Raw genomic sequence first — 26,015 nt, forward strand, 5'->3', positions numbered from 1 at the left:
TCGAACGCATCCGGGCCGCGTTCAAACGCACATACGAAGTTTGCAATTTTTAGACTTTCGTGAGTTCGGATAAGACTTGGATTTGGCTCTATCTTGGAGATCTTATATAAATATTTTGATGCCCTAACTCTATGGTAGTTGGTGAAGCAATTTAAAGGAGAACTCTTGAGACTACATTGTTTCTTCAACCAACAAGGTCCTACTATTCTACAAGGCTTAATCTTGATGAAAGATCAATCTCAAGGGCTACTGAGGTTGAATATCAATCACGAGAAATAGTGAATCGTGAGTTCTAGCGAGCAAAACTAAGATGAACAAAGTCGTTTGGATCGACGGGTTGTTTTGTGAGTCAGTCTTATAACTGCTACTATTCTAGTGATTGATTTTGATCTGAGTTTGAATCTGTAGTTTTTTTCTGTTTGAGTTTTTCCATGTTAAAATCTTGGCATTCATCTCTTCTTTTAATTTTTACTTAAATAAACGAGTAATATCATTGCCTAGGGTTTAGATATATACATGTGTCTAGACGTTTTTTCAAAAATAATTACAAAAGTTTATAATTAATACGTAAATAAAGGATTTTAAATAAACACATTAAATCAAAATAAATATAAGGTTTAGTCCTTAATGGTTTTTTATGTGATTATAAGATGCAATTAACTTGCAAATTACGTTATGATGTAACTATTAAAATCTTTTAGCTATATATATATATATATTTGAGACTCAAAGCACGTGAGTTTCACGTGTTAGACCACGCCCCCAAATTCTCACGCCGTGGCACGAGCGATAAAAATCCTAATCCCCCAAAATTTCTTTCTTTAGGTTAAAATTTCCTTTCCTTTATGCTCTCTCCCTCTCCCTCTCCCTCTCCCTCGCTCACTGATCTCACTCCTTTTCCAATCGAAACCCTAATTTCTGCCGAATACCCTAGCCCTGGTTCCTGCTATCCGGCGGAGTCTAGCGGGTGGTTCGATTCGGGAGATTCTTTTTGTAAAAGTCTTGCTCGTCGAGGGTTTGGGACATGAAAGATCCGCTCGATCGGACGAAGGTTGTGCTCCGGCACTTGCCTCCGTCGATCTCTCAGCAGGCGCTAATGGAGCAGATCGATGGGAGGTTCGCCGGACGCTACGATTGGGCATGCTTTCGCCCTGGGAGGAGCAGGTTAGGGTTCCCCCGCCACGCCCGTTTGGTTTCTTTAATTTGTGTTACGTTTTCGAATTTTAGGTTGTGGCAGTCTGAAGGTCTGATTGAGGTGGGGAATTTGGGCCGAATTGGTGCAAAAGAAGCTTAATGTGGGAAGGAAACAAAATTTTCTTTTGGGGCCTGTTTTATGTTTATTGGTCTCTTTCTATTGTTGCCGGAAGTCGCAATTTTTCTACACGTATCTTGCTATTCTTCTTCTCCTCGACGAGGGAAGTTTTCTTACTGGCTAGCGACATATCTGAAATTGGAGTTCTACTGTACGCCACATAGTTGATCGATAGGAATAAGAATATATTATCTTGAATATATATGGCCTAGAACGGAAGGACATCACATATATGAATATTGAGTTTTCTGCCTCTCTAAGTGGCTATTTAGATGATTCGTTTCTTTCTATTGGCCATGCCTATTAAGTAGTAGTATGCAATGGCAATGCATCTCGTGTTGGGTGATTGTTGTAGTGGGAATTTGAAAAATATTAGTAATTTAGTATTGTGACTCTGGTGGGGTAGTTCATTTGTCAAATACAAGGTAATGTGTATTAAGCAAATAGTGCCCATGAGTAAGGTTAAATGACCTGGAACTTTTGGCGTGAGTTTGCTCTTTTCTTTGCCAACGGTAGATTTTATGCATTTTATTTTTAAATGCATTCGGCCTTTGCTGGTTGTGTCACAATCTAAGTGGTAATAAAGTAGTGAAATTCCATGGTATCCATCTTTCTCATATCTACTTTCAACATAGGAGAATTTCTACATTAAATATTTTGATTGCAAGAGAAATGGTGAAAAACACATACATGACTGAAAATATTAAGGTCTCTGGGATTTCTTTTCGCTGTTGTAGAACCAAATGGTGTGTCTTCTAAGATAATGGGTTTGGTAAAGGATTCATATGATGTTTGACATCTTTAAATGCTTTTATGTTGTGTTATAGATAGTAAAAGTTATTTCAGAATTAAAGTCATGGGATAATAAACACGAGGACATGAAGCCTATGTTATCCATAATGCAGTTTACATAATTTTATCTTTCTTTCATTGATTTCATAAATTATTTCCTTACTCAAAACTAATTAGTTAGTATCTTTCCATCCTTGATCATTTCTAAGGATTGAAGTACGATCAACTAAATTTAAGAGTTTATAAGTGCTTTCATTAAGTTGTTTTTAACCTTGTTGAAGGTTCCTTGCTCTCATTTTGGACTTACGTGTAGGTTATATATTTTTTGATTGTAATGTTGCCAAATATAGCAAGTTCATGCACACTCATTTTCTTACCATCGTTTACCCATTGTCTATGCAGTTACAAAAACCAGAGATATTCTCGAGTCTATCTGAATTTCAGGAAGCCAGAAGATGTGGTTGAATTTGCTGATTTCTTCAATGGGCACGTATTTGTGAATGAGAAGGGTAATCATATCTAATTTGTTTTGCTCAACATGTTCTTTCAATTGTGGCTTATGTTATTGCTAGATTTGAAGTCTGCAGTGATGTTAAATGAGCTGCAAGAATTTTGGTGCATCATGTACTGTTTGTTGTTTCTTTATCTTCTTTACTCATTGTTATGTGCATTAGTAAGTCATATTGATATACGTGATATGCCAGCTAAATATCTGCACCTTGTTGACGAGTAAGGGAAAAAACTAAGCAAAGAGCGAGGAAGATAACTTGCTGTTGCTTCCTCACGGTTGGATAATTTGCCTCTATCGATGCCATTTTCATTGATTTCTTCTGCCACTATAGCTGTTTGCCGCTGGTGTTGTTGTTACTTGGCTCCATTGACACTGCCCTTGTCTGACCCTTGCAGAGGAGAAAGGAGGTGATGATCCGATAGGATGTGTTATCATCTTCTCACTAGGCTAGGAGCCTAGGTCTCATGGGCAACAAAGGCAATGTGTAGATGGCATCTGTAAAGGTGATGAGAGCAATGGTGGTGGTTGACTCTCGGTTTTACATCCTAAACAAGGATTTATGTGCCACAAGACACTGTGCTTGTTTGGCAGTACATCGCCTTAGTTCAATATCATCTCAACTTGTATGTGGCCTCAGGAGTATTCCCCTGTATTAGTATTTCTTGTAGCAATCTTTTATTTGTGGTCCGGATACCAGGAAATTATACAGCTGGTTTCTTTGGAGAGAACAATCTAGGTTAAAATATCTGTGTAGGGAAATTGGTCCACATCTTATTACCAGGAAACAAAGGTAGTGCATATAGATGACATCTGTAAAGGTGATGAGAGCAATGGTGGTGGTTGACTCTGGGTTTTACTTCCTAAACAAGGATTTATGTGCCACAAGACACCGTGCTTGTTTGGCAGCACATTGCTTTAATTCAATATTATCTCAGCTTGTATGTGGCCTCAGGAGCATTTACTGTATTAGTCTTTCTTGTAGCAATCTTTTTATTTGTGGTCTAGATATCAGGAAATAATACAGTTGGTTTCTTTGGAGAGACAACAATGTAGGTCAATATAGGCAAATTTAGGTTAAAATATCTTTGTAGGGCAATTGGTCCACATCTTATTACCAGGAAACAGTGATCATTTAATCTCGAAAATCAGAATACACATCGAAGAAAAAACAAGGCCTGAGACATAGGTGATTTTCTCCCGAGAGTAGGTTCTTAGTTCTTAGTATAAATTTCTCCTAGAAATATATTACTAGGTAAAAGAATTTTGTATGTGCAGTGGAGAGCTGCCAAGACCAACTTGGTTGATACTTGATATGCTTGTTTGATAGAAGACCCAAGATATATTTTTAAACCTCTAATTAAGGTTAAAAAGACCTGTAGATGGAAGGCGAGTGAACAGGGTGTCTAGCTTCTAGGTACCAGAAGTGCCTAGAACCAAGCGGTCATATAAGTGAACCTTAGAATATTTCCATACAACAAGGATTCCCAATTGCTATACTATGTGGTTTCTACTAAATGTAAAAGAAAAGGGAAAAAAAGATTTGTATGGAGCTGAGGCAATTATCCTGGTTGACATCCTCCATCTTGCGTCTGACTGTGTGTCAGTAGCTTTTGGTTAACTACTTAACCCTGAAGTAGAAACTTATCATCCCTATGAACTGTATTTTCTCTGTTGTTCAATCGCAGGCACCCAGTTTAAGGCACTTGTGGAATATGCACCGTCACAACGTGTTCCAAAGTCATGTTTGAAGAAGGACGGCCGTGAAGGGACTATATTAAAAGGTACATCTCATAGTACTTTTGACTCTACCTCTGCTTGTAATGCTTAAATAATGTCTCATGAAGGTTAGCCTTTTCTGTTTAATGACAAGCAGTTCTTTGATGAATAACTAGATCCTGAATTTTTGGAGTTTCTTGAGCTTCTTGCGAAGCCGGTTGAGAATCTTCCAAGTGCTGAAATTCAACTTGAAAGGAAGGAAGCCGAAAGAGCTGGTTAGTTTCTACTCTCTAGACTATATTTATCTGATAAGCAGGATTAGGCTATAAAATTGGAGCATATATTGGGCTTGTGAAGTAACATAGTGAGAATCATATCTTAGAAATGCAATGGTTCAAGCAATTGTTTTCAATTTTTCTTCTTCTGTTCTCTAGCTGCTGGGAAGGAGGCACCGGTGGTGACACCTCTTATGGTTTTTGTTCGTCAGAATAGAGCTTTTGCTAAGAGTGGAGCTAAGGTACCTTGAGATCTTTAATAACATATTATGACCTCTTATTAGTGCTTCCTTCCAGAATTGACTTGTGCACAGGAGTTGGTCAAGGTGATCTTTTCATGGTTATGTACTTATATCAGTGGAAAGTACTTCATGATTAAATAGGCAGATTTTAACAATTTCAGGTTTAAAACTGGTGGAATTTGGAAAGTTGTCTGCACGTCAGTAATGGCATTTTCATCCTCTTAGAATATCATAGTATAAATCTTACTTGCGAACATCATGAATGATTCCAGCCATTATTGTAGACTTGTATTAGAACTTTATGTCCATATCTTTACTACAAACAGTTCCTATTATTTTCTCATTGTCTGTTTTTGGTAATAATATCTTTGTTTTTTTTTCCTTTTGTTATAGTTTGCAGATTGGGATTGCAATTTTATAATTTTATTTGTAATTTGTTTTATTGGTAACAATATTTTTCCCTTCAGATAGCAGTTAATCTTATAAGTGACTGTTCACTTTCAAGTAGCTATGTTTTACATTCTTCTATAAACTGTTACTGATTTTGTTATCTTTCTTTTGTTTTCTGGACCTTTTCATTTTCTTGAATTATTCCAAAGGATGTGATTGTATACGTACAAAGTCATTTTCTGTATTTTGATATATAATGTATTGCAGAGATCTGGAAGCAGTAGACTCAGCAAAAGAGCTACAGGAATTCCAGCTAGCAGCATGACTCCTTCCAAACGTGGTTCGGAGAAGCGTAGAATTTCCACTTCTACGGTAGTACTTTTTTTGACTTATTTATCTCTTTGTGGGGGATAAAAAACTGGCTTCAAAATTCCTTTTGTTGCCTGAGTGTTGTCTCTGGATTCACACATGCTTCTCCAAAGATGAGAAAAAGTTGGACTTTATCTCTCTCCTCTTTGGGATGAGCATTTGCAAATCCAGATTACAATATGTTTTTGAGTGCTTTGCAAGTATACTTGATCTCTCTCTACATTTTTAGGGTTGATGGTGGGTGTTTTAGTTATTAATAGCATTTTAATGTTAATTCCTTAATGGATTTCAATTCACGGGGCCTTGTTTGTGGTGGCCATATTAATATCTGATATTGCATCTTTGGCTGTAATCTCGTTTATAGTATCAACTTTACGTTGTGTGGTTAGGCTCAATTTCACATTACATCCTTGAACTTTTAATTTAAGCATTTAATGACCCTGCAGTTCATACACTTTGAAATTTTTAAATGAGATTTTAAAAGGTCAAATTACCTATTTGAATTAACTTAGGGATAACTGTAAGTGCTCAGGATTTCAATCAATTATATCACATCTTGGCTCATGGTTGCAAGTGCAGCTTCAACAGAGGATGGTTGTTGCTGATGGAGGACTAATCTTTCTGGAGTATAAATCTTGCAAACATGATGGGCTTGTTTTAGAGCTAGATAGAGAATAATAAATTAGTTTTAAACTTTTAATGTTGTTTTGTGGCATTTTGATAAGTGGATTAGGAATTTCTGGCCGGAAACATTAGCTCTAATGACATAGTGCTTTCCTTACTTGCACTGTTTGTTTTGGACAGAAGATCCAATGGGTGGAGAATCAATGGCTGCAAAGTGAAATGGACTATGGATCACTAGTGTTAAGTGTTTAAGTTAACAATTATTGGCTAACTTGAAATTGAGCATAACCACAGTGGTAAAGTGTTTCCCTCTAATTGTAATGATCCCAGCTTTCAACTTAAAGCAAGAGAGTCCTAAGCAACAATGTAGAAGTGTAGAACAACTTAACTTAAACAATTTAAATTTATTATGGAGGCTAATTGCTTAAGGTGGAAATTTCTTTTCAAATGTGGAAATATGCCAGCCATAGCTAATGAAAATTGCTAAAAGAGAAAAATCCAATAAGCTGTTACCTTAGTTTATTTTTAGTGGGCTCTGCTAAATTTTGTTTAAGCTTGTTTAAATTCACATTTTAATTGATTTTGTCTTGGTTCTGTTTTCCAGTATGTTTTAAGAGAGGGTACTAAGAGTGGAAGTTCTAAGGAAAAACAAACATACATCTTAGTGCCCAGAAGAGAGGAGCTGCCGCTTAAAGATAAAACTATTTTTGCTGCTACTTCAAGTGCAACAGAATCCGTGGAAAATGAAATTGGTATCTTTTTTGCTTCTTGTGAATTGCTTGTTACTAAATATCAGATGGTATAATACATGATTGTTGAACTGTTTCATTTCTGGTAAACTTGATATCAGTAATTTGAGTATCGTGTGCAGTTTATTATAGGATGCTTTCTCTCCTCTTGTACCGCACTACAATAATATATGCACGAGAACATCAAGATGTATCATTGTCATTTTGACATTCATAATTGATTTTTTACTTTGATGTTTGTAAGAGTTGTCAAATATATTGCTAACGAACCTGATAAAATCATATGAATATCATTAAAATCTTTCTTATGGGACTAGTATTTAATATTGCTTGCTAGTATTTTGCTGGAATCTTCCAACAGAAATAGAATACTTATTGGAAATTTCTTTTTCTTGTCATCCCTCCTTCCTTATTTTTAGTTCTTCTGATGTTTGATATCCAAGACTTTAAGATTCAAATTTGTGGAAAGTTAAGGACTTCTGTGTTCTGTGACATGTTATCTTGCAATCATCAAGTGCCCAGTTCGGGACTAATTTTGTGCTCAAGAAAGTTGCCTTAGTTTACTTTCATTAGGACTCTTGTTTTACTATTATATCTCCCCCTGAAATTAACATCATTCATCGTAGATGTTTCTGCCACCTACTAGCATAACCCTTTTTTCTGGCTAAGGAGAACTCAGTTATAATGTTATTATGCTATTGTCTGATAGTGGCCTCCTCTATTCATCTCTTCATTTTGCGTAATGTACTGAAATGCTAGAAGCATGTCAAAAGCAGGCTTCATATTGATGGAGTCAGTAGAACTGATATCTTTGGCTAGAAATATTCCCTTTTAGTTTCTTGAGCTCATCTCTTCTGCAGTAGAAGAAAATGAAGATTATCTATCTGCATAGATTGAATAGGAACTTTTTCCCCCTTTTTTGTATTATACTGTCATTGAGAAGTGGGTATTGGTGTTATGACAAGAGGGGGGACATATTATATGATATATGGGATTCTTGAGAGTTGAGACATCCTTCAATTCTATGGCTGCTGCTTCCATCATGTAAAAGGTGTTCTTTCTCCAGTACCTTATAGTTTTCATTTGTTATTTTGTCTCAGGTGGTTCAAATGGATCAACCTCCGGAACCTCTGGAGCTGTTGAAGCTGGAAAGAGCAGAATTGTGCTTTTGAGAGGGAAAGAGAAAGAAAGTTCTCATGTAAGCAACATTCTTTTTCTTTATTTTCTCTCTTTGATCTCTACTCTTTTTGCTGTTGTGGTTATCATCATAGTAATCATAATCATTACTTGATTGCTTCCTTCAACAGGCATCTGGTGGTTCGCCTCAACAGCAGAATGTGTCGGCCTCAGTGAGAAGTTCTCCTGCTTCAACTTCAAAACAGGATCACCGACCTGAGGCAAGTGGAAGATTTATTAGAAGCATACTTTCAAACAAGGAAATACGTCAAGGTCATTCATACACGACTGCATCCCAGCCCGATCAGCAAGTGCAAACGGTGAGCTTGGAGAAGGACAAGCGCCCACCACGGCCTCCCAACATGCGCTCCATGTTGAAACATCACATATCTGAAAATGAGGATAAAAGACATTTGGATGAAAAACTTAACATTAGCACTTTACATGGTTCTGTGTCAATAAGTGAAAAGCATGACAGACGCACTAGGAATAGAGATAAGACAGATCATGGTGTTTGGACTTTTCGCCGCTCAGAGAGGTCTCATTCCAACAGTGGAACTCTTTCCTCATCTTCTGATTCTGTGCAAATGCTGTCAGATTCTATAGAAAATGAGTTACTTTCCGAGCAAGCAGCTGGTATGAATTGGCAGGGCAATGATATGTTTTGTTCTCATAATGGATGTATTGCTAATTTGCTGACTGCTTTGACATGCCATTAGGTCATGGGGAGATAAAATCTGATATTACTGGCACAAGCCGAAGGGAAGAAAATGGTTAGGTTTCAAGACTTAGTTTTCATGAGTTGAATATTGTTTGTTTCTTTATGCCTCTTTTTTATTTTATTTTGCTAATGAGGTTTCAACTTTTGGTTAATTAATTACTTATCTAGGTTCACATAGACTTGTCAGTCGCCGTGGAGCAACTCGTGGATCAAAGGAAGCAGAAGGCTCTCTAAGTATATCAGAAGGAAAGCATTCCAAGAGAGGTCCTACTGGCTATGGCACACATGAGGTGAGCTGCGATTTAAAAAGTTCCTGGTGGCCAGTAATTTGACTCCATTTTATCCTCAGAAAATTTTGTTACCTCAACATTATCCTATTGCTTCTCAGAGACAAGTATGGGTTCAGAAGTCTGGTTGAGCATCATGAAACTAGTAAGGGATGGTAAGTTATTTTTTTAGTTTTTGCACTCTGAAGTTGTTTACTTTTATGTATTACGTACTTTATTTAACATGGAATTCCATTGATCATGGGTTAAAAATACTGAAATTTAAAGGTTAACTACTCATCTCAGTTAGCCTGTAGTGCTGAAACAGTATATGGAACAGCAGATGCTGGTATGCTCATTACTTTGAAAAGTGAATTGCACCTCTCATTCCCCACCATTCATCTGATCATGACATTTGCACAACAACAACTATCGCCTTCTGTTCTGACCATTTTGAATTGGCTACATGAATCATATTCCTTCATTCATCTCTCTTTGGGCTAATGTTATTTATCCAACTTAGTAGTATCGTGCCATTCCCTGACTCTTGCATAGCTTTATTTACTTGAATAAATCGTTCTTCCTTATTAATGAGCTATGTACTCTCTATTCAATGATGGTAGAATCAGCTTGATGATGTCCATAAATATTTTCCTTTTCAAGTGCTACCTCTCGCTTGTATCTATTACAACAAGTTGTATTATATCATTTTCTATAACCTGCTTATCCACCTGAAAATCATGCCATTCCCTTACTCTTGCATAGCTTTAGTCTTTCCTTCCTTATAAAGGCATTATTTACTTGAATAAATCGTTCTTCCTTATTAAAGCTAGGTAGTCTCTATTCAACGATGGTAGTTTCAGCTTGATGATGTCCATTAATCTTTTCCTTTTCGAGTGCTAGCTCCCACTTGTATCTATTACAACAATTTGTATCCTATCATTTTCTATAACCTGCTTATCCACCTGAATATACTCATCTTGGCAACATTATACTTTTGCATGTCTCTAATTGTCAATATTCTGATCTTGTATTAATTCTATAATATTATATGAGATAATTCTCTTTTCACCTCATGAACTACCACATTTTTCATGATGATTCTTTGAACTAATTTTTGGTATACAATGACTCTTTAAATTATCAAAAATACCTCACCTCACCCCTTCCGTTAGGTTTCTGTTAACTATTTTCATCCATAAGTGGTCGTGTGATAGATACGTAACAAAAATATGACATGTTTACTTTCCATATGCACGTGCAAGTCACGTGCAACTTAAGAAATAATTTTATATTGATCAAATGGAGGGGCAATTTGGTCATTTTTTTGATTCTATCTATGGTGTTAAAGGTAAAATATTTTTGATAGTTCAGGGGGCATTGTGTACCAAAAACTAGTTCAATGATTATTGTGAAATATGACAGTAGTTCAGAGAGTGAAATGATAATTATTTCATATTATATTTAGCTTTAGCTCAAAAGTTTCATGCATAATCATAAAAATATTTACTGCTCATTTCAGAGTAATTATACGTAAACTTCCAATTGTCACATAGTATACTATTATAGTAGTATGTTGTCAATAAAAAATTCTGCAGCTTAGTGCATGATACTCCTATACATAATCTATTTAGGCATGAGCAAAGTTTGGGTTGGTCTGCTTTAGGGCCAGGTGAACCTCCAATATCAAGCGAAGGGCGATTTGTGCTCTCTTATCAAGTTAAGGGTATCTCAGGGCCAGTTCAGTTTGATGATTTTCTTTGAGGTTTTCAATTGTGAGTCAGGCCTGAAGGCACAGCAAAATTTAAGCTTGACCATCGACTTGCTATAAGCCCTGCCTTTGAGCTGGCTGCGTTCCACTTCTCCTTGCATTAACCTCATGGTCTCTAGATGAGCGCCAGCAGGGTCTTGTTCTTGTTCCCATAACAGAAATATATTATTTGGTGAAAGAGGGGATTGTGTGGGTGATGGTTTCTATGGTGCAGTATGTGTTGATCTGGATGGTCAAAGGTAGTTTCCAGATTGTGGTCTGCTGTGGTACTGAGGGTGTGACAGCAGTAATAATATTAATCATGAAAATTAGAGGTTGCTGATAATAAACAGAAGGCTGGGATGCCATATCGGCTGAGGGTTGAATAATAGGTATATCACGATTAGTTGTAGTTTGTATACATTTACCTGTAGAAAAGAGGTCGGGCTAGTCAGTCTGGGTCTTCATATTTTAACTATGGCAAAGCGTGGCAAGGCAACACTGAGGTTGAAACTACAGGTGCAGTATGACTATTTGCACCAGAGAACCTCTGACCTTACCAGACAAATTCTGTTCTAGGGTGCTGAGTCATTTAGGTGGGCTTGTTTTGCTTGGTTATTTCTGCTGCTAAATTGTTCATCCCAGGTGAGCTCTTTAAGCTAGCACAAATGCTGTCGCTGCTTTTTGGAGTTATGGATGATAAATGTCTACAATTACCAAAAAAATATGTGAAGTGTCTGGAAGTCTACTACAGTGTGTAATGAAGCTTTCCTATTGTACAGTACGTAAAGTATCTTCCATTCTAGCATAGTAGCAATTTTATGTGAGACCAGTTTGGTGATATCTTGAAATGAGCTTGTATGTATCTTATTTTATTGATACCTTAGTTGGTTCAAAGCTTTACTTTTTAAGTACACTGTTCTTGTATTGTGTTCTTTACTGTAATTTGAGAATGTTCATGAAATATTCTTTTCTTCTATCTTAATTGCAGATACAGTCATTGCAGCAGCTTATGAACTGTGGATAGTTTGTTCTCCATCATATTTTGATCCCATTAAGTATTGAGTAAGAAAAGCCTGATGGCTAGATGCTGTTGAAGAATGTCATGCTTAGCAATTTGAAGTCTCAGTTGCAGCTGAAGGAAGATCTGTACTATTAACTCTCAGCAGATGGTGAGATGTACACGTTTCTGGTTCAGGGGTTGATTCAATTGAATGAGAGAGACGGGTTTCTTGGATTGAGTAATATCTTACACAGGTAAATAGTTTGGTATTATCATTCTGGAGTAGGAAGTACTGCTTCTGTTTCTGAAGCAGTAAGATAACTAGTTACTGGAAAGATGTCCGCAATGGAGGCTTTAAACAATGCTGACATTGTGCTGAAGGTGCAATAGGGCATTGAGTCTCAAGACGAATGTAAATATCTCATGAGTTACTGCTGAAGTATTGTTACAGTCTATATGACAAGATGGAGCTGTGAAGCTACCCGGTTCAGTAAATAAAAGTTAGTTTAGTCTAAGTCTGAATCCCTCTCCACAACCTGAGTTGGTTGCTGCTGTTACTGTCCAACCAGCTGATTAGGCAGTTGTGGGTAAAGTGATAGATTGGATTCGTTACGTGTCTTTCCTTGTGGATGAACGCAATGATGATTTAAACCAATCTCGCAAGTTCTGCTGTTTATATCCTGCAAAATTTAATCTTGGTGTACTTTTTTTTTCCGACAATTTGCTGTTATTTGATAGTCAATCGTCTGTGTTATGTATGTTATACAACAGCATGATCTGGTCAATCTCAAGTGCTGTTTTAATTTGAACGATCTGAATTCCTTTCTGTTTCATTGTTTCTTTTTCTTTGTTAATTGCTGTACAGGGCATTTCACAGCATCCAAGTTCTTCTGACTCCAAAACATTTTCGCCGAAGGGGATGCATGTAAAGAGTCTGATTAAGATTGCTAATACTCTTGAATGCACTGTTTGTTAATAGTCTTAAAATGCAATCTGTAGAAGTTGGCTATAGTGAGTGCTGGATTTAGATTTTATTTGGTTGGTTGGTAGCCAAGACGTAGAGGATGGATAATTCCATTCTTGTTATAAAAATGAATTTCTTATTATAAGTCGTACATAACTTGCTAGATTATTGTTAGGCTTGCAGATGGATGGCCAAGCTCCATTCATCTTCTCCGCTGCCCCTTTCAATTTTTGTATTGCATTTGTTATTGCCATTGTTAAACATCAATGGTTTTGGAAGGCTTTTAGGAAGATAGTTTAGTTGTTGAACCTCCCTCACCAAGGAGAGAATTATGTACGAGATGTTATCTTTCTTTGATCGATCTCTGCCCATTTTCGAATTATATTTTTAGATTTTTTTTTAAATAATTTAGTTGTAACAAATCTAAAGAAGACTGTCTGTGTTTTTAAAACTATATATAAAGACTATATAAAGAGTACCTTTTAATTTTGTTATGGTACACAATCTAAGTATTATCTATGTAAGTTTTGCGCAAAATGTATCTTTTATAATAGAGAAGTGAAAATGAAAGAATCTTATGGAGAAAGAAATAGAAGCGTGTTTCCTATACATATTTGTAGAAAAATGTAGGGTTTGATTTGTATATATTTAAGAGATTTTTATAAATTACACTCTATATTTTATTTTATTTATTTTGTGATTTAAATTTAGTTTTTGAGGATTTTATAAATTGACCTCTTGTTTTACTTTATAATTCTCATTTGAAGCCAACCAAATTACTAAAATATTTTTACTATTTCTTCTTATTTTTTATATCACTTCACCAACTTTTCTACCTACTCTACTGCAGCCGCTTTTCTTCATAAATAAGAGTAATTTAAGTATTTATAAATTATTTTATATATTATAATAAAATATTTTTTTGGTATCATTTAAGTTAATTTAGAGTGTTAAATAAAAATTATAAGGAAAAATAAAAGTTCGGATTACAAAATCCTTAAAACGGGTTGTGAACCATAAAATAGGTAAAATATAGGGTATAATTTGTAAAAATTCTATTATTTAAAATGCAAGGTTTAAACTGTTAATACGTTAAAAGTAATTTGTAATTCAATTTTCATCTATACCTTTTACAATTTTTTTTGATTAAATTATCCTTCTCTCCTATTCCATTTTCTACCATAAAAAAAAGTCCAAGGGCATTTTAGTCAAATCCACAAATAGAAATCCTTATCAAGGATATTGGAATGGACCGTCTCGCCCATCGATAAACCTTGGTCTCCGTTCACGTGAGAAACACGTGAGGGGGCATTATCGGAAATACAATTTTCTTCCGTCTGTATCGTTGTTGCATCATATCATCCTTAACCTTAAACTCTCTCTCTCTCTCTCTCTCTCTCTCTCTCTCCTCTCTCTCTCTCTCAGTGTAAACTGTAAAGAGTGCCGTTCCCTTAGAAAACCCTAGGGTTTCCGATTCCAAACGCGAATGGAGAATCTTGCCCTAGCCTCCTCCAGATTGCCAATCCTGGTAGGCGTTCCGGGTTCCTCCGTCGTCGCGAGCAGGCGGCGTTCCGAGTTCCCAGCTAGCGGAGGAGGACAAATCCGAAGTCACAGGAGAACAAAGTTCTTCGTTTCCGCGGTTAGGTTAGGCGGCAGTGATGGGGGCGCGAAGAGGTCTTCGAAAGATGGTATCCTGAGCTCCGACTCTTGTTCCTGTGCTTGAAATTGGGCCGGATTCTTGTATTTTTGCTTGATTCCTATTTGTTTGGTGCTTAATTAGGGAATACTGTTCATAAGTTGCTAAAAATCATGTATGAAGTGATAAGTACTCTGAGTAATTCATGCCTGTTCCAGCTCTGGCTCTCGCCTTGTCATCTATAAACCCTATTCTTGTTCTTAGCTGTCATTCTTTCTTATTCTTGGATTTGATTTGATACTTGTTCTGGTTTATTTTCTGAGTAATGAGACCGTAATGAAACCTGTACTCTAAATGTCATTTTTCTTTATTTATATTGTTTAAGTGCAAATTTGGTTCAGTGATCAGGGGAAAGAAAAGAAAAGAAAAGGAAAACATGATTAGATAATTTTTACTAGGATCAAACTGGATTTATCCTTATAAGTTATTTTTGCTGGTCAAGTGCCATTATTGCTCTTATTGGAAAAAGGGAGAAGAAAAAGTTGGAGGGCGATAATGGGTTTATCCCAATTGCTTTTAACGGGTAAAAAAAGTTCTGATAACTTTTATTGGTTGAAGTGAGCCCAATTTCTCATCCACGACTATTTGGTTTTGGCGTCATGATAAATGGGGCCTTATCCTGGGATATTCCCCCTTATCGCTTTATGGAGCATTCATATCATGAAATGATTAATGCTATTGGATAGATTTTATACTATATTTAGTGATCCTGCATCTTCTCTTTATAATTTGTTCTCCTAGCTCTCTCTCTCTCTCTCTCTAGGCGCTGACTTATTCTTCAAACTTTTATTTTGAATGCTACAGTACCGGAGAGATTGAAGATTCAGGGTTTTGCTAGCATGTCAACTTCTAGCAGCAATGAGTTGACAACTGCAAGTGGAACTGCAGTTCCTGTGCCACCATCATCGTCATATATGTAAATTTATTTCTATTTCTCTTTCTGGTTAGCTATGTCTTCTTTAGTTATGTTGTTAGGTTCTGAAATCTGGTCAGCACATATCTGTACCAAAATGTTCTCTTCATGAGTATATTACTTTGGCTAGAGATTGGAGAACCTCTCTTTCTTTTATTTTCTCAGATATGTAGTAACTTTGCAGTGGTTCACCTCTTTTTTGGATTGGAGTTGGTGTTGCACTGTCTGCTTTATTCTCAGTGGTGAGGTGTCTGGTGTCTTCTTTTCTTTTTATATTATATCTATCTCTTGCTCTCATTCTTGATTAATTTCCTAACGATATTTCTTGTTTATCAGGTGTCTACAAAGTTAAAGGTGAGCTTATTACATATACATCCTATCTTATGGTGTGCTCCATCCTTAGGTGTTGTTTCTGCTTATTCCAAGAAGCCACACAAGAGTTTGAGGAATATTCTTTGGTTAAATTACTGAAGTACTCTCAGGCTTTCAGCACAAACTCCCCCTAAGATATATATTTTTGATTTATATTCATTTCGTTTGTTTCATGCCGAGAACGTGCATAATGTATTTGTGGGCACGTTGTGTGTTGATAAGTTCACCATCCATTGTGAAATTACTCATCTTCATGATATCATGGACATTTTCGTGTTATTCATATAGAAATCATCGCTGAAACTGAGTTATTCATGTCCGAACTCCAAAATTTTCTTAATTTCCTATTTGGGAACAACCCAAAGATATACTAGAAATGCTATGTTTCTGTTCTTCTTATACTAATTTTTTCTTTTTCCTTTTCATATAAAAGAAGGAGCATTAGTTATTGAAAATCACCTGCATAATCTATTGTATCACTTCTGCTATGCTATTTTCTTCATGGAAGATCCAATCTCTTGTATAAGAACTTACATTTGACATCTTACATAATTATGTCTACTGCAATTTATTCTTGGTTCTATATCTTTGTAGCATATTTTCCCTTAGGGCCTTAACTAGTGTAACTCTGCCTCATGCTTATTACTTAGTGAAAATTGGCAAATGTCAGGCAACAAATGTATATCATCTAAGTTTAGCTAACTTGCTTCAAACTTTTTGTCATGTCTCACCTCTAACTTGATACCAAAAAAAAAAAATTGTTTGCAGAGATATGCAATGCAGCAAGCATTTAAGACAATGATGGATCAGGCGGCACCACAACAGGGCCAATACAACAATCCTGCCTTTTCTATAGGATCACCATTCCCCTTTCCCGCTGCACCACAAACAGCTCCAAACAATTTATCAACCTCAAAAGCAACACAAGATACTTCACAAAAATTTGTTACAGTAGATGTTCCCCCGACGAAAGTCGAAGCAGCTCCAACATCTGAAATCAGAGATGAAGCAGAAACAAGGAAAGAATCAAAGAAATTTGGTATGTAATTTGTAATACATGGCACCTACTTTGCATCTAATATAGATGGAGGTTTTCTTGTTCCCAAATGATACATTTTTCTCTTTGTTCTAATATTATCCACTTATTTGAAGAGTTTGGTTATCCTGACAACCCTAGGAATCTTTCCCTCAATTAAATAACCTGATTCCTCCGTTATGTTTAACCTAACAGTTGAAGTAAATCGACATGGAAAACCCCAATCCAGGCTAACCCAAATTAGAAGTTGGTTAGCCCCGCTGATTAAATAAGACAAGCTATAATATTTGATAACTTTCCCTCGGGCCTCAGCTAGAAATATTTGAATGAGAAGCTCCCCAAAATTGGAACTTAGGTTTTACTTTTTAGGCAACTATGCATACGGTCCTTCATTATCAGCTATTGATTGGTTTATTCTGGTATTTTGGTACTCTGTAAAATTCAAGGAAAAAGAACTCATAGGAGGAATTACCTGTTATAGTTTTGCCTATTTCTAATCTAACTAGGACATTGGGCAGCTTCTCGTGGGAAAGAAAGAATGGCCCACCTCTTGTTTTTTAACATTCTCTGAAGAGCAGCCCTAATGATTCAAAGTGTTCTAGTAGTGGGTGACTCAGGATTATAGTCATAGACTCATAATTTTATATTAATGCCAATATACCCAAATTGTTTTGAGACCTATTTTGAGAAGTTAATTGTTGCCTTAAATTCTTTGCTGCTGATTTGCCTGCCTTCAAAACCTAGGCCTTTCCCTTGAGTTCGTCAATCTATCATCTGACCTTAGAAATTTTTTATATAAACATTATTTTTCAAATAGATTTAGAGGAATTTATTATTTGATATGATATGCACTTTCTTTCAGCTATTAATATCTTCATTTATTGAAATAAATGCACTACGAAGGGTTTATTTGCATAAATTAGTATGAGTAATATTTATATTGCTTCTATTGGTATTAGCTCTTCATTGTAGTTGCATCAAGTTAATAAGCTCCAGATTACATGTGAGATAATTTAGTTCACCGCCAAGCTTGACTTGAGACGACCATAAACCTTATCATCTCTTGATCATAGAGAATCAATTTCATTCTAGTCATTAAACTTTGCTCATCTCTCGCTATTGGTGGCCATACTATTTCTTTAAAGATCTTTAGAGATATTTTTTTCTTAAACAACCCTTTCAAATTCAAACCATCATGCTGTTGATCCCTCCTGTTGCCATCAGCTTCTCTGACCTCTGCATTCTCTGTTGATCCTTCTGACATATGTCATCAGAAAAACAACCTCTACATTGAGAGGAGAATTGGACAAGTAGGGTTTTGGAATATTGTGTGTTAATCTTTAGGTTTTTGGCAGGACTGAACCTGACCTGAATGCAGAGGAATGCGGAGGGCAAATAGGTATTTTAACAGCACAAGAAGAGAATAGGAGATTGTTAGAGGTGGATTGTCAGGGGGTGAGTGTTTTGGTTGAGTTGGGTTAGCATTATTGGTGAACTGGGTCACGTTGAATTGGTTTGCTTGGTCTTACCAACCAAACACATTCTGAGACTGCAGTTGGGAAGTCTCGAGATGAGTACTACCACGGTTTCCATTAAATTTTGACTTTGAGCCCTATCAAAGAATGCCTAAATATTGATGAGTATGATTGCAGAGTTACCAAAAACCACAAAGGGATAGTCTATGCTGCTTGTACTTTGTTCCAACTTGGGCTTCCTTAACTTGTTCCCTATGTTCTAAACTTTTGATTGACATTTTGGCATTGCAAATTTGTAATCCTTAGAAATGGTGCCTGGGAAAATTTTCTAGTCAGATTACTGTTTTTGCTTCATTAAGGTGTTTTGTACTTACAGTGGATTAGGCTGAAATTCTGTTTAATAGAAATCTGATTATCACCAATTGATATTTCTGTAATAGTTACCTATGGCAAATTTATCCAGCTTTTGTTGATATTTCTCCTGAAGAGCTGCTGCAAAAAGATCGTGAATATTCGACAAAGGCAGAAGATAGTGTGACAGTAGACTTTGAAGAAAAAGTAATTGTTATTCTGATCTTAGTGGTATATTACCTCAATATTATGAATATTCTCAATGCTGCTTTTATGGTCATTGAAGGTTTCAACAAATGGATCTGCTTTTCATCCAAATGACAATGCTTCTACTGAGCAAGCTCAAACTGGCAAGTACTTGTACTGTTTTATTAACTTCTTTGTTATGCTAAGAGTTTGTTTTTAGTACACCATGTGAAATTGTTCAATTGTTGCATTGATGATACACCTCGGTTCTGATTTCTCAAAAGCTAATGATTCTTGGAAACTTTTCTTGTGTGGTTTGTTGACATTTTTGGAAATTAAAGTGCTTGTCACCTTTACTTTTCAGTAAATTGCTTGAGAGGACTATTTAAACAATTACATTTCCATGCAATTTGTGTTAAAGCTGTCACACAATCTTATTGCCAGGAGTTACTTTGAGCTACTTCACAAAGTACTGATCCCTTTACAAGGATGTGTAGGTGCATTCGTTAGTTATATCTTTTTTTTCCCCTGTAGAGTAGTGACATCACTATAACTAACACTAGTTGGTTGAAAAATGGTCAGCAGTTGACTATTAAAAGACATAGCAAGCGAGCTTTGACAACTTATGTCAAAACTATCTCTGTACATGATATAACATAATGTTTTAATGAATTCATGATGATTAGGAAAAGCCAAATTGATAAAAAAATTAAAAACTTTGACGGACTTGATAAATGCCAATAATACCTCAACATTTATAATATTTGTATATCCTGAATATTCACATTAAAGATAAGTAGAACTTTTGACAAATGCCCAAGTTATCCCTATACACTGTTGATTTTAAGTTTGGTGTAATCCCAATATGCAGAGAAAAATACATCATGTTGGTGATGAGTTCACTTTTCAGTACTCATCGGGTTGGTGTTACTCACTCATAACCGTTGGTGCTTAGTTTTTGGTTCTCGGCCTACTTGCACATATTATCACTACTGTTTCATACTGTATAACCCCATATTTAAGTGAAAACTTTGACATCTAATAGTTCTACTTGGACACTTTTAAAGATTTATCTAATTATAGTTGATACATTGTCATTGCTCCATATTTGGAAATTCAGCTCTCTCAACTTTTCCAAGTGAAATGATATTATGAAACTTGTGGCTGAGAACAGTATCTTAAAGTTACTACTACTCTTGTAATAAGGAACTTTTAAATTTTGGATTCAATTCCCAAATATAGCTACTTTATAACAGATACATTGAAATTAGAGAACATTTGTATTATTTACTACAAAACATTAAGGAAGCTCATGCTCGAGCCACAACTTCTTTAAACTAAGGCTCATTTGTTAAATATGCTATTCTGGGTTTCAAGTCATAGTAGGTTTCATTTGCTTTGCATGAATATTTTTTTATTTTAGTAATATAAAAACCATCTTCTTCTATATTACTGTAGTTCACTAGTTAATGACACATTTACTTCATAATATAGGTAAATCAGCACCTTCCCTTTCAGTTGATGCATTGGAGAAAATGTTGGAAGATCCAACTGTCCAGAAGATGCTTTTCCCGTAAGTTGATCATCTGTCAAACATTTTAAAACTTTTTAAGCCTAGATGTTCTGTTAGCTTCATAATGATCACTACATTTTTAATCCTACAGAATTATGCAAAAGCTCATTTATTTTAGGTTGCTCCGCAGATATTGCCTGGAGCACAGCCTCTGTCAATATATCTGCTTTTTCTTTCTAATTCCAATCGTACTTTTAGAAAGCAAATAACTTTATCTTTGAAGTTGATTAGGGAATTAGTTTTTGGCATAAAGTTATTAAGTTTTATCTATTTCTCCCTGAAATATTACAAAGGCCGACATCTGAATATCTGATGATTCATTTTGGTTGTTCGCCATTCTCACTGTTCCTGAGGGAAGTGATATAGCCCTGTGTGAGCAGTTCTCTTTTGCCATCTTCCATGAGCTTCTCAAGGACCACTTTTATGTGGTTTTAGTTTGCATTATCCAAATGACTTGAGCTTCAGTTATGACGATTCCTAAAATTGCATAAATGATAATACATAAATACACTTATTACTGGCATATGAGATCCCACAAAAAGGAATACAGTTGTATCAAGTAAGACCATATATTTCTGTTGGAAGACATTGCTAGTGTGGTTCTTTACATCTTGTGTTGTTATTGACATGCTGAATTTGGTGAATATTCTAGCTACATTATCTTGGCTAAATAAGTTTGTCATATCTTATGCATATGTTGATCTTGCAGTCCCACCTATTGTCAACTCATACTTGTTCTTTTAGCTTCCTGTGCAGGTTGGGGACCTACCCTTTTGATTTGATATATAGTAGATCTTGTACGTATTTGACGTCAATTTAGTTATACATTAGGCTGAGTGGTATCGACACTTTTGGTTGAATTAGATTCGATCGTTGATTTAGTTAAATTTTGTTAATTTGAGTTTTGCTGGTCAATTGGATCAGCTAATTGGTCATTTTTGTGAACATATGATCTTGGGGGTGTTCACATTGAGCCAAATTGGATGCTTGATTGGTCATAGACTAGTAATTTTGGGTGGACATAGGAAAGGGTTTCCTAGGGTTAATAAGAAATTCTGGGGCAAATTTTGTCCTACCTGGACATCTTTTTTAGAGTGGATAGTAGTGGACTGGCCTCCTCATTCTTCACTCATGAATGGACTTGCCACTATCTAGGAAATCAGATTCTATTTGGACGTCTTTTACCCCTGTCACCATAAATGTAAGAGTTCAAATGTAGGTCGCAACTCTAAGCCACCAAATATATTACCACTGTTTCTACTTGTCTAAATCTCCTCTCTTCGTCTTGTTTCTTCACGAACAATTGTTCTTTTCCTGTAGCTTTGTCTTCATTGATGAAGCAAAATCTGATGCTGATCTGCTTGGTGGAAGCAACCACACCTGAGAGGAGACATAAACTGTTTTGGTCTAGGTCTCCTCTCTTCATCTCCTCTTCACGAACAACCGCTCTTTCCCTGTAGCTTTGTCTTCATTGGTGAAGCAAAACCTGATGCTGATCTGCTTGGTGACATCCTAGATAAATGTAAAACCCACAAAGGCAGTGCCTACGCACAGATTATTTCTCTCACCTTTATACCTTTTTATCCGGACTGCACTGCTGCCTTGAGTCCCATAGTTTGAATCTGTGGGGTTGAATTCTAAACGTTGAATCTGTATGTTCCTTTCTCAACTCAACTACAACACATTTCCTTGACCATAAAGGTTGATGTATGCTTCATGTCTTCAAAATAAAACTTATTTGGGCTTGATTTTAGATTTACAAGAGTCTAGAGCTACCAACGAAGCAACAAATGCTTCCTTTGGATCTCTCATTGTATTTCAATTGTGTTAGCAATTTTTTCCTGCATCATCTGTTTTCATGTTTTCTTTAGTTTGGTGTTCCTTTTGTTCTCTTTGCTTTCATGATTATTGCTTGAATTTTTATTTTAACCTGCAAAAAGGAGAGTTACTGACTTTTTTTACAAACATTACAGCTATTTACCTGCAGAGATGAGGAGCCCTGAAAACCTTAAGGGTATGCTACTATGCCCTTTATTCTTCTGTCTTTAATAATTTAAACTGTTTTTCCCTGTACTCCTTCCATGGAGCATTTTAATATTTCAGTATTGATGCAGCTTTCAGTTGAGATGTTGAAATTAATGTGGATAATGATCTGTTTCTCAGGTCTTCTACAAACTCCGCAATTCCGCATGGAACTGCAAGATATGCTGTAATTGGCTTATTTCTTTGTTCACCTTCTATTTCATATGTTTGAAGATCTCTTAGTCTTTATAAGTGTACATTTTAACATGTTATCATGTTAAAGGATATCATATAATACTGCTCGTAAAGTCCTATTATTGGTCGTGTATGTCTCTTTGAAAGTTGATACCATGCAGTTATGCCAGTTTATGTGATCCATTGTCATATCTTGGTTGTGGAATGATTATTGTTTGTACTTCCAGGAACAAGATGGGAGGAAATACTAACTGGGACAATAATATGATGGACACCTTGAAGAATTTTGATCTTAACAGTCCTGAAGTCAAGCAGCAATTTGGTAAGTCAAGAAAGTAACTACTTTTTTGCACTTCTCTTCAGGAATCTATATGGGAAGGGATATCAACTGTTACTCTCAAGAGTCTGAATGTTGCTAAGTTATTAAATTTTGGGGAATCTTCAGAGTAAGAACAACTAATGTTGCCTAATGGGAAATGGTCAAATTGATGTGAGCCTATTCTTTTCTTTTTCATACCTCCAACTTAAGTTCTTATTTAATGTATTATACTAACCCTCAGTTTCAAACATTGTTCCAAGTGTTGATTTATCTCATTTATAGATTGGAGAAGCTTGTTTTGTTAGATGGTTTCAGTTAATGTGACAGTAAGCCTTCCAACCGAGCATTCTGGTGGTATGGGTTAGATAACAGAAACAAGCTTTAGAATTTTAGGGTATGGGTGCATCTCTCCGTTTATCTTCCTGCATGCTTCTGTGCAGCACAGTGCTCATTTCGATGCAAAGTTGCTTGATCTGCAACGGCAATTTTCTTTGTCGCATGCATGTGCATGTGCTTATATGGGTGTATCGAAACGTGTTCATGTGGCTCTGTGTCCTAGCATGCATACATGTATACATTTGTTAGCATGCCACAACTGTGCATGTGTGTCAGTGGAATACTTGTGGCTATAAGGGAATGTTCATGTGTTGGTGTTTTTGTGCGTGTGTTTGTATGTGTATATGTATGTGCATATGGGTTTGTTTCTCCATGCGCATGCTTGCTGGTTCTTGTGTGTGCATATGCCCTTGTTATTTATGCATGTGCATATAGCTGCTCACACAATGTGTAATTGTGTACTAGTGCATATGCTTGTTCAGACGTTCCTATGCATGTCTGAGTTTGCATCTTTGTGTGATTGGGTATGTGAATATTCATGTGTGTATGTTAACTCGTGTGATTTTGTGTGCATGTCTACGTGCCGTGCCCATGTTGGCTTGCTTGTGCATGATGCATGTATGTACGTGAGTGCATGTGTGTTTATGTATTAATACACATATGTATGTTTGTTGCATGTGTTAGGTCACAATGTATTATTTATTGGTGAGACCATCGGAGGGAGTTGTTTGCAGAACTTGGTTAGGCTTTTGACATACTCACGCTTTCCCATAAGATGACTAGAAGCATCAAGGAAACCAGTTGCCTCTGCTAGCCTGTAGGAATTTGCAAGATTAAGGTTTGTCAGCAGTAAACCAAACATAAATGGACTTCTACATAAGCTCAAATGATATAATGGTACTTGAACAGCAAGTTTTATCATTTTGTAGCCTCAGGTACCGTTGTTCTCAAGTTAGACCATTAGTACAGAAAGTGTAAGCCAACTTGAAAGTCATGTACCATTCATGTACAGGAATACATAGTGATATCTGTTTGTTCTAGCATAGAACTTGACTGAGTAGATAACTAGATACACAAAATTCTTAAAATAAATTCTGCAAACCTTTTGGGATATCCTTTGATATGTATTATTAAGACAATGTCATATGTGTCTGTGGTTCCAGAACTACGAATGGTTATATCTAGCTTGTCTTATGGTCTGTCAAATTGAATCATGGGAAGTGTTAAAGTCATTTTATGTTTTCCCAGATTTATTTCTGATGTTTGCAACTACCTCTAATGTCCTTAATATCTTGTGCAGAACAAATAGGACTCACTCCAGAAGAAGTCATCTCTAAAATAATGTCAAAACCTGAAGTTGCTACTGCATTTCAAAATCCGAGAGTGCAAGCTGCCATTTTGGATGTATGCACCGTGATGTCCTTTTGTTCTTAAATTGAATCTTATAGTACTCTGACATATGTCGTGTTTTACAGTGCTCTCAGAATCCACTTAATATTGCAAAATATCAACATGACAAGGAGGTACGGATTTGAAACCATAATATCATCATTTGGCATAGGCTGATCCATTATTGTTTAATGAGGGTACAGCTGATCCACACATTTTCTATTTGTGTGTGCATTTGGCTGCATGTGTCTTTATATGTATATATGTATGCATGCATATAGGATATATGGACTAATTTGATAACTTTATTTGGCATGTATCTCGTATTACTTTAAATTTAGTTTATGTGCCACACAGCAGTTCTTAATGAAAAGCAATATTACGGATAATCCGTCCATCTTATTGGCATGCCATATGTCAATCATTATTTTGAGTATCACTCATCTATATCATCCCTTTAGATGAACGCCAAAATTGTAGCAAAATTAAAAATCTAGAAAAGTTTGTGCTGCATCTATAAATCTAAAAAACTGACTTCTTTCTCCCTTTTCTATGTTAATTATATTCTCATGGTTTACACTCATTTACACATGATGAGCTCTAACATTCCATTCATGACTTCCTTTTTTCAGGTTATGGATGTGTTTACCAAGATATCAGAACTCTTTCCTGGAGCAACAGGTTACCCCTGATTTTTCTCTGATGCGCAATTTTGATGGCTTGATGGACTGTTGCCGGCTAAATAACGAGCATTTCTTGACCAACGAATGAGTTCAGCATCCTGAATTAGTATGTGGATGAACTAATATTACTGCATACTATCATATCTGGCTATGTATAGGTCCCCAAAGTGTTAAAGAACGAGGTCCTTGGATGCTAGAATAGAGCTTGGAGGTTCCATTCCTCTTTCTTTTCTTTTCTTTTTTCCAGTTTATAGTGTGATTGTGATCTTCTTTAACTTTTTTTTTTTTGGGCTCGAAAGAACAATCAGCTAGTTGTGTTCTCCTGTCCATATTTTGTCCTCAAAATTCTATGAACCAGTAGCCAGTCTTAACCTACAAGAATGGTAGTTGGCTCCTAGCCTTGCAGCTTTGATTTGAAGAGCAACTCTTTTTCGTTGGAAACTTTGGACATTGATGCAATAATGACTGCTTAACGTGGTTATTGGAGTTGTGAGGAATTCTCTTTCTTATCTGATAAAGCACTTCATGTTCTCTATGAATGAATATGAGGTGTTTTTCCCCCCCAAAATTTTTGCAAATATGAGCTTTATTCTCTCTCTCTCTCCCCTT

At 36.0% G+C, this 26,015-nt stretch overlaps 2 protein-coding genes across 3 annotated transcripts; both read left to right on the forward strand.

Moving 5' to 3' along the window:
- The first annotated feature begins 795 nt into the window (after positions 1-795).
- On the forward strand, positions 796-12,714 carry LOC140795140 (regulator of nonsense transcripts UPF3). Its single transcript, XM_073147540.1, has 13 exons — positions 796-1,164; positions 2,507-2,613; positions 4,301-4,396; positions 4,508-4,606; positions 4,766-4,848; positions 5,506-5,610; positions 6,836-6,983; positions 8,081-8,178; positions 8,288-8,792; positions 8,876-8,929; positions 9,046-9,167; positions 9,266-9,319; positions 11,885-12,714. The coding sequence occupies exons 1-12, from the start codon at positions 1,025-1,027 to the stop codon at positions 9,293-9,295; spliced, it is 1,587 nt and encodes a 528-aa protein (XP_073003641.1). The 5' UTR covers positions 796-1,024; the 3' UTR covers positions 9,296-9,319; positions 11,885-12,714.
- A 1,444-nt stretch (positions 12,715-14,158) lies between these two features.
- Positions 14,159-25,824, forward strand: LOC140794803 (protein TIC 40, chloroplastic-like). Of its 2 annotated transcripts, none has more exons than XM_073146997.1 (14): positions 14,159-14,548; positions 15,361-15,472; positions 15,654-15,711; positions 15,806-15,823; positions 16,610-16,880; positions 18,816-18,910; positions 18,990-19,053; positions 20,384-20,462; positions 22,436-22,476; positions 22,626-22,671; positions 22,907-23,001; positions 24,635-24,738; positions 24,810-24,857; positions 25,356-25,824. In XM_073146997.1, the coding sequence occupies exons 1-14, from the start codon at positions 14,347-14,349 to the stop codon at positions 25,413-25,415; spliced, it is 1,293 nt and encodes a 430-aa protein (XP_073003098.1). In that variant the 5' UTR covers positions 14,159-14,346; the 3' UTR covers positions 25,416-25,824. The 2 variants fall into 2 exon arrangements, with proteins under 2 accessions (XP_073003098.1, XP_073003099.1); XM_073146998.1 differs by having other exon boundaries at positions 18,840-18,910.
- Positions 25,825-26,015: the final 191 nt, after the last annotated feature.

The sequence above is a fragment of the Typha latifolia genome, chromosome 9 (genome assembly GCF_019914945.1).
Source record: "Typha latifolia isolate L0001 chromosome 9, TyphaL0001v2, whole genome shotgun sequence".
In the NCBI taxonomy this organism is placed as follows: Eukaryota; Viridiplantae; Streptophyta; class Magnoliopsida; order Poales; family Typhaceae; genus Typha; species Typha latifolia.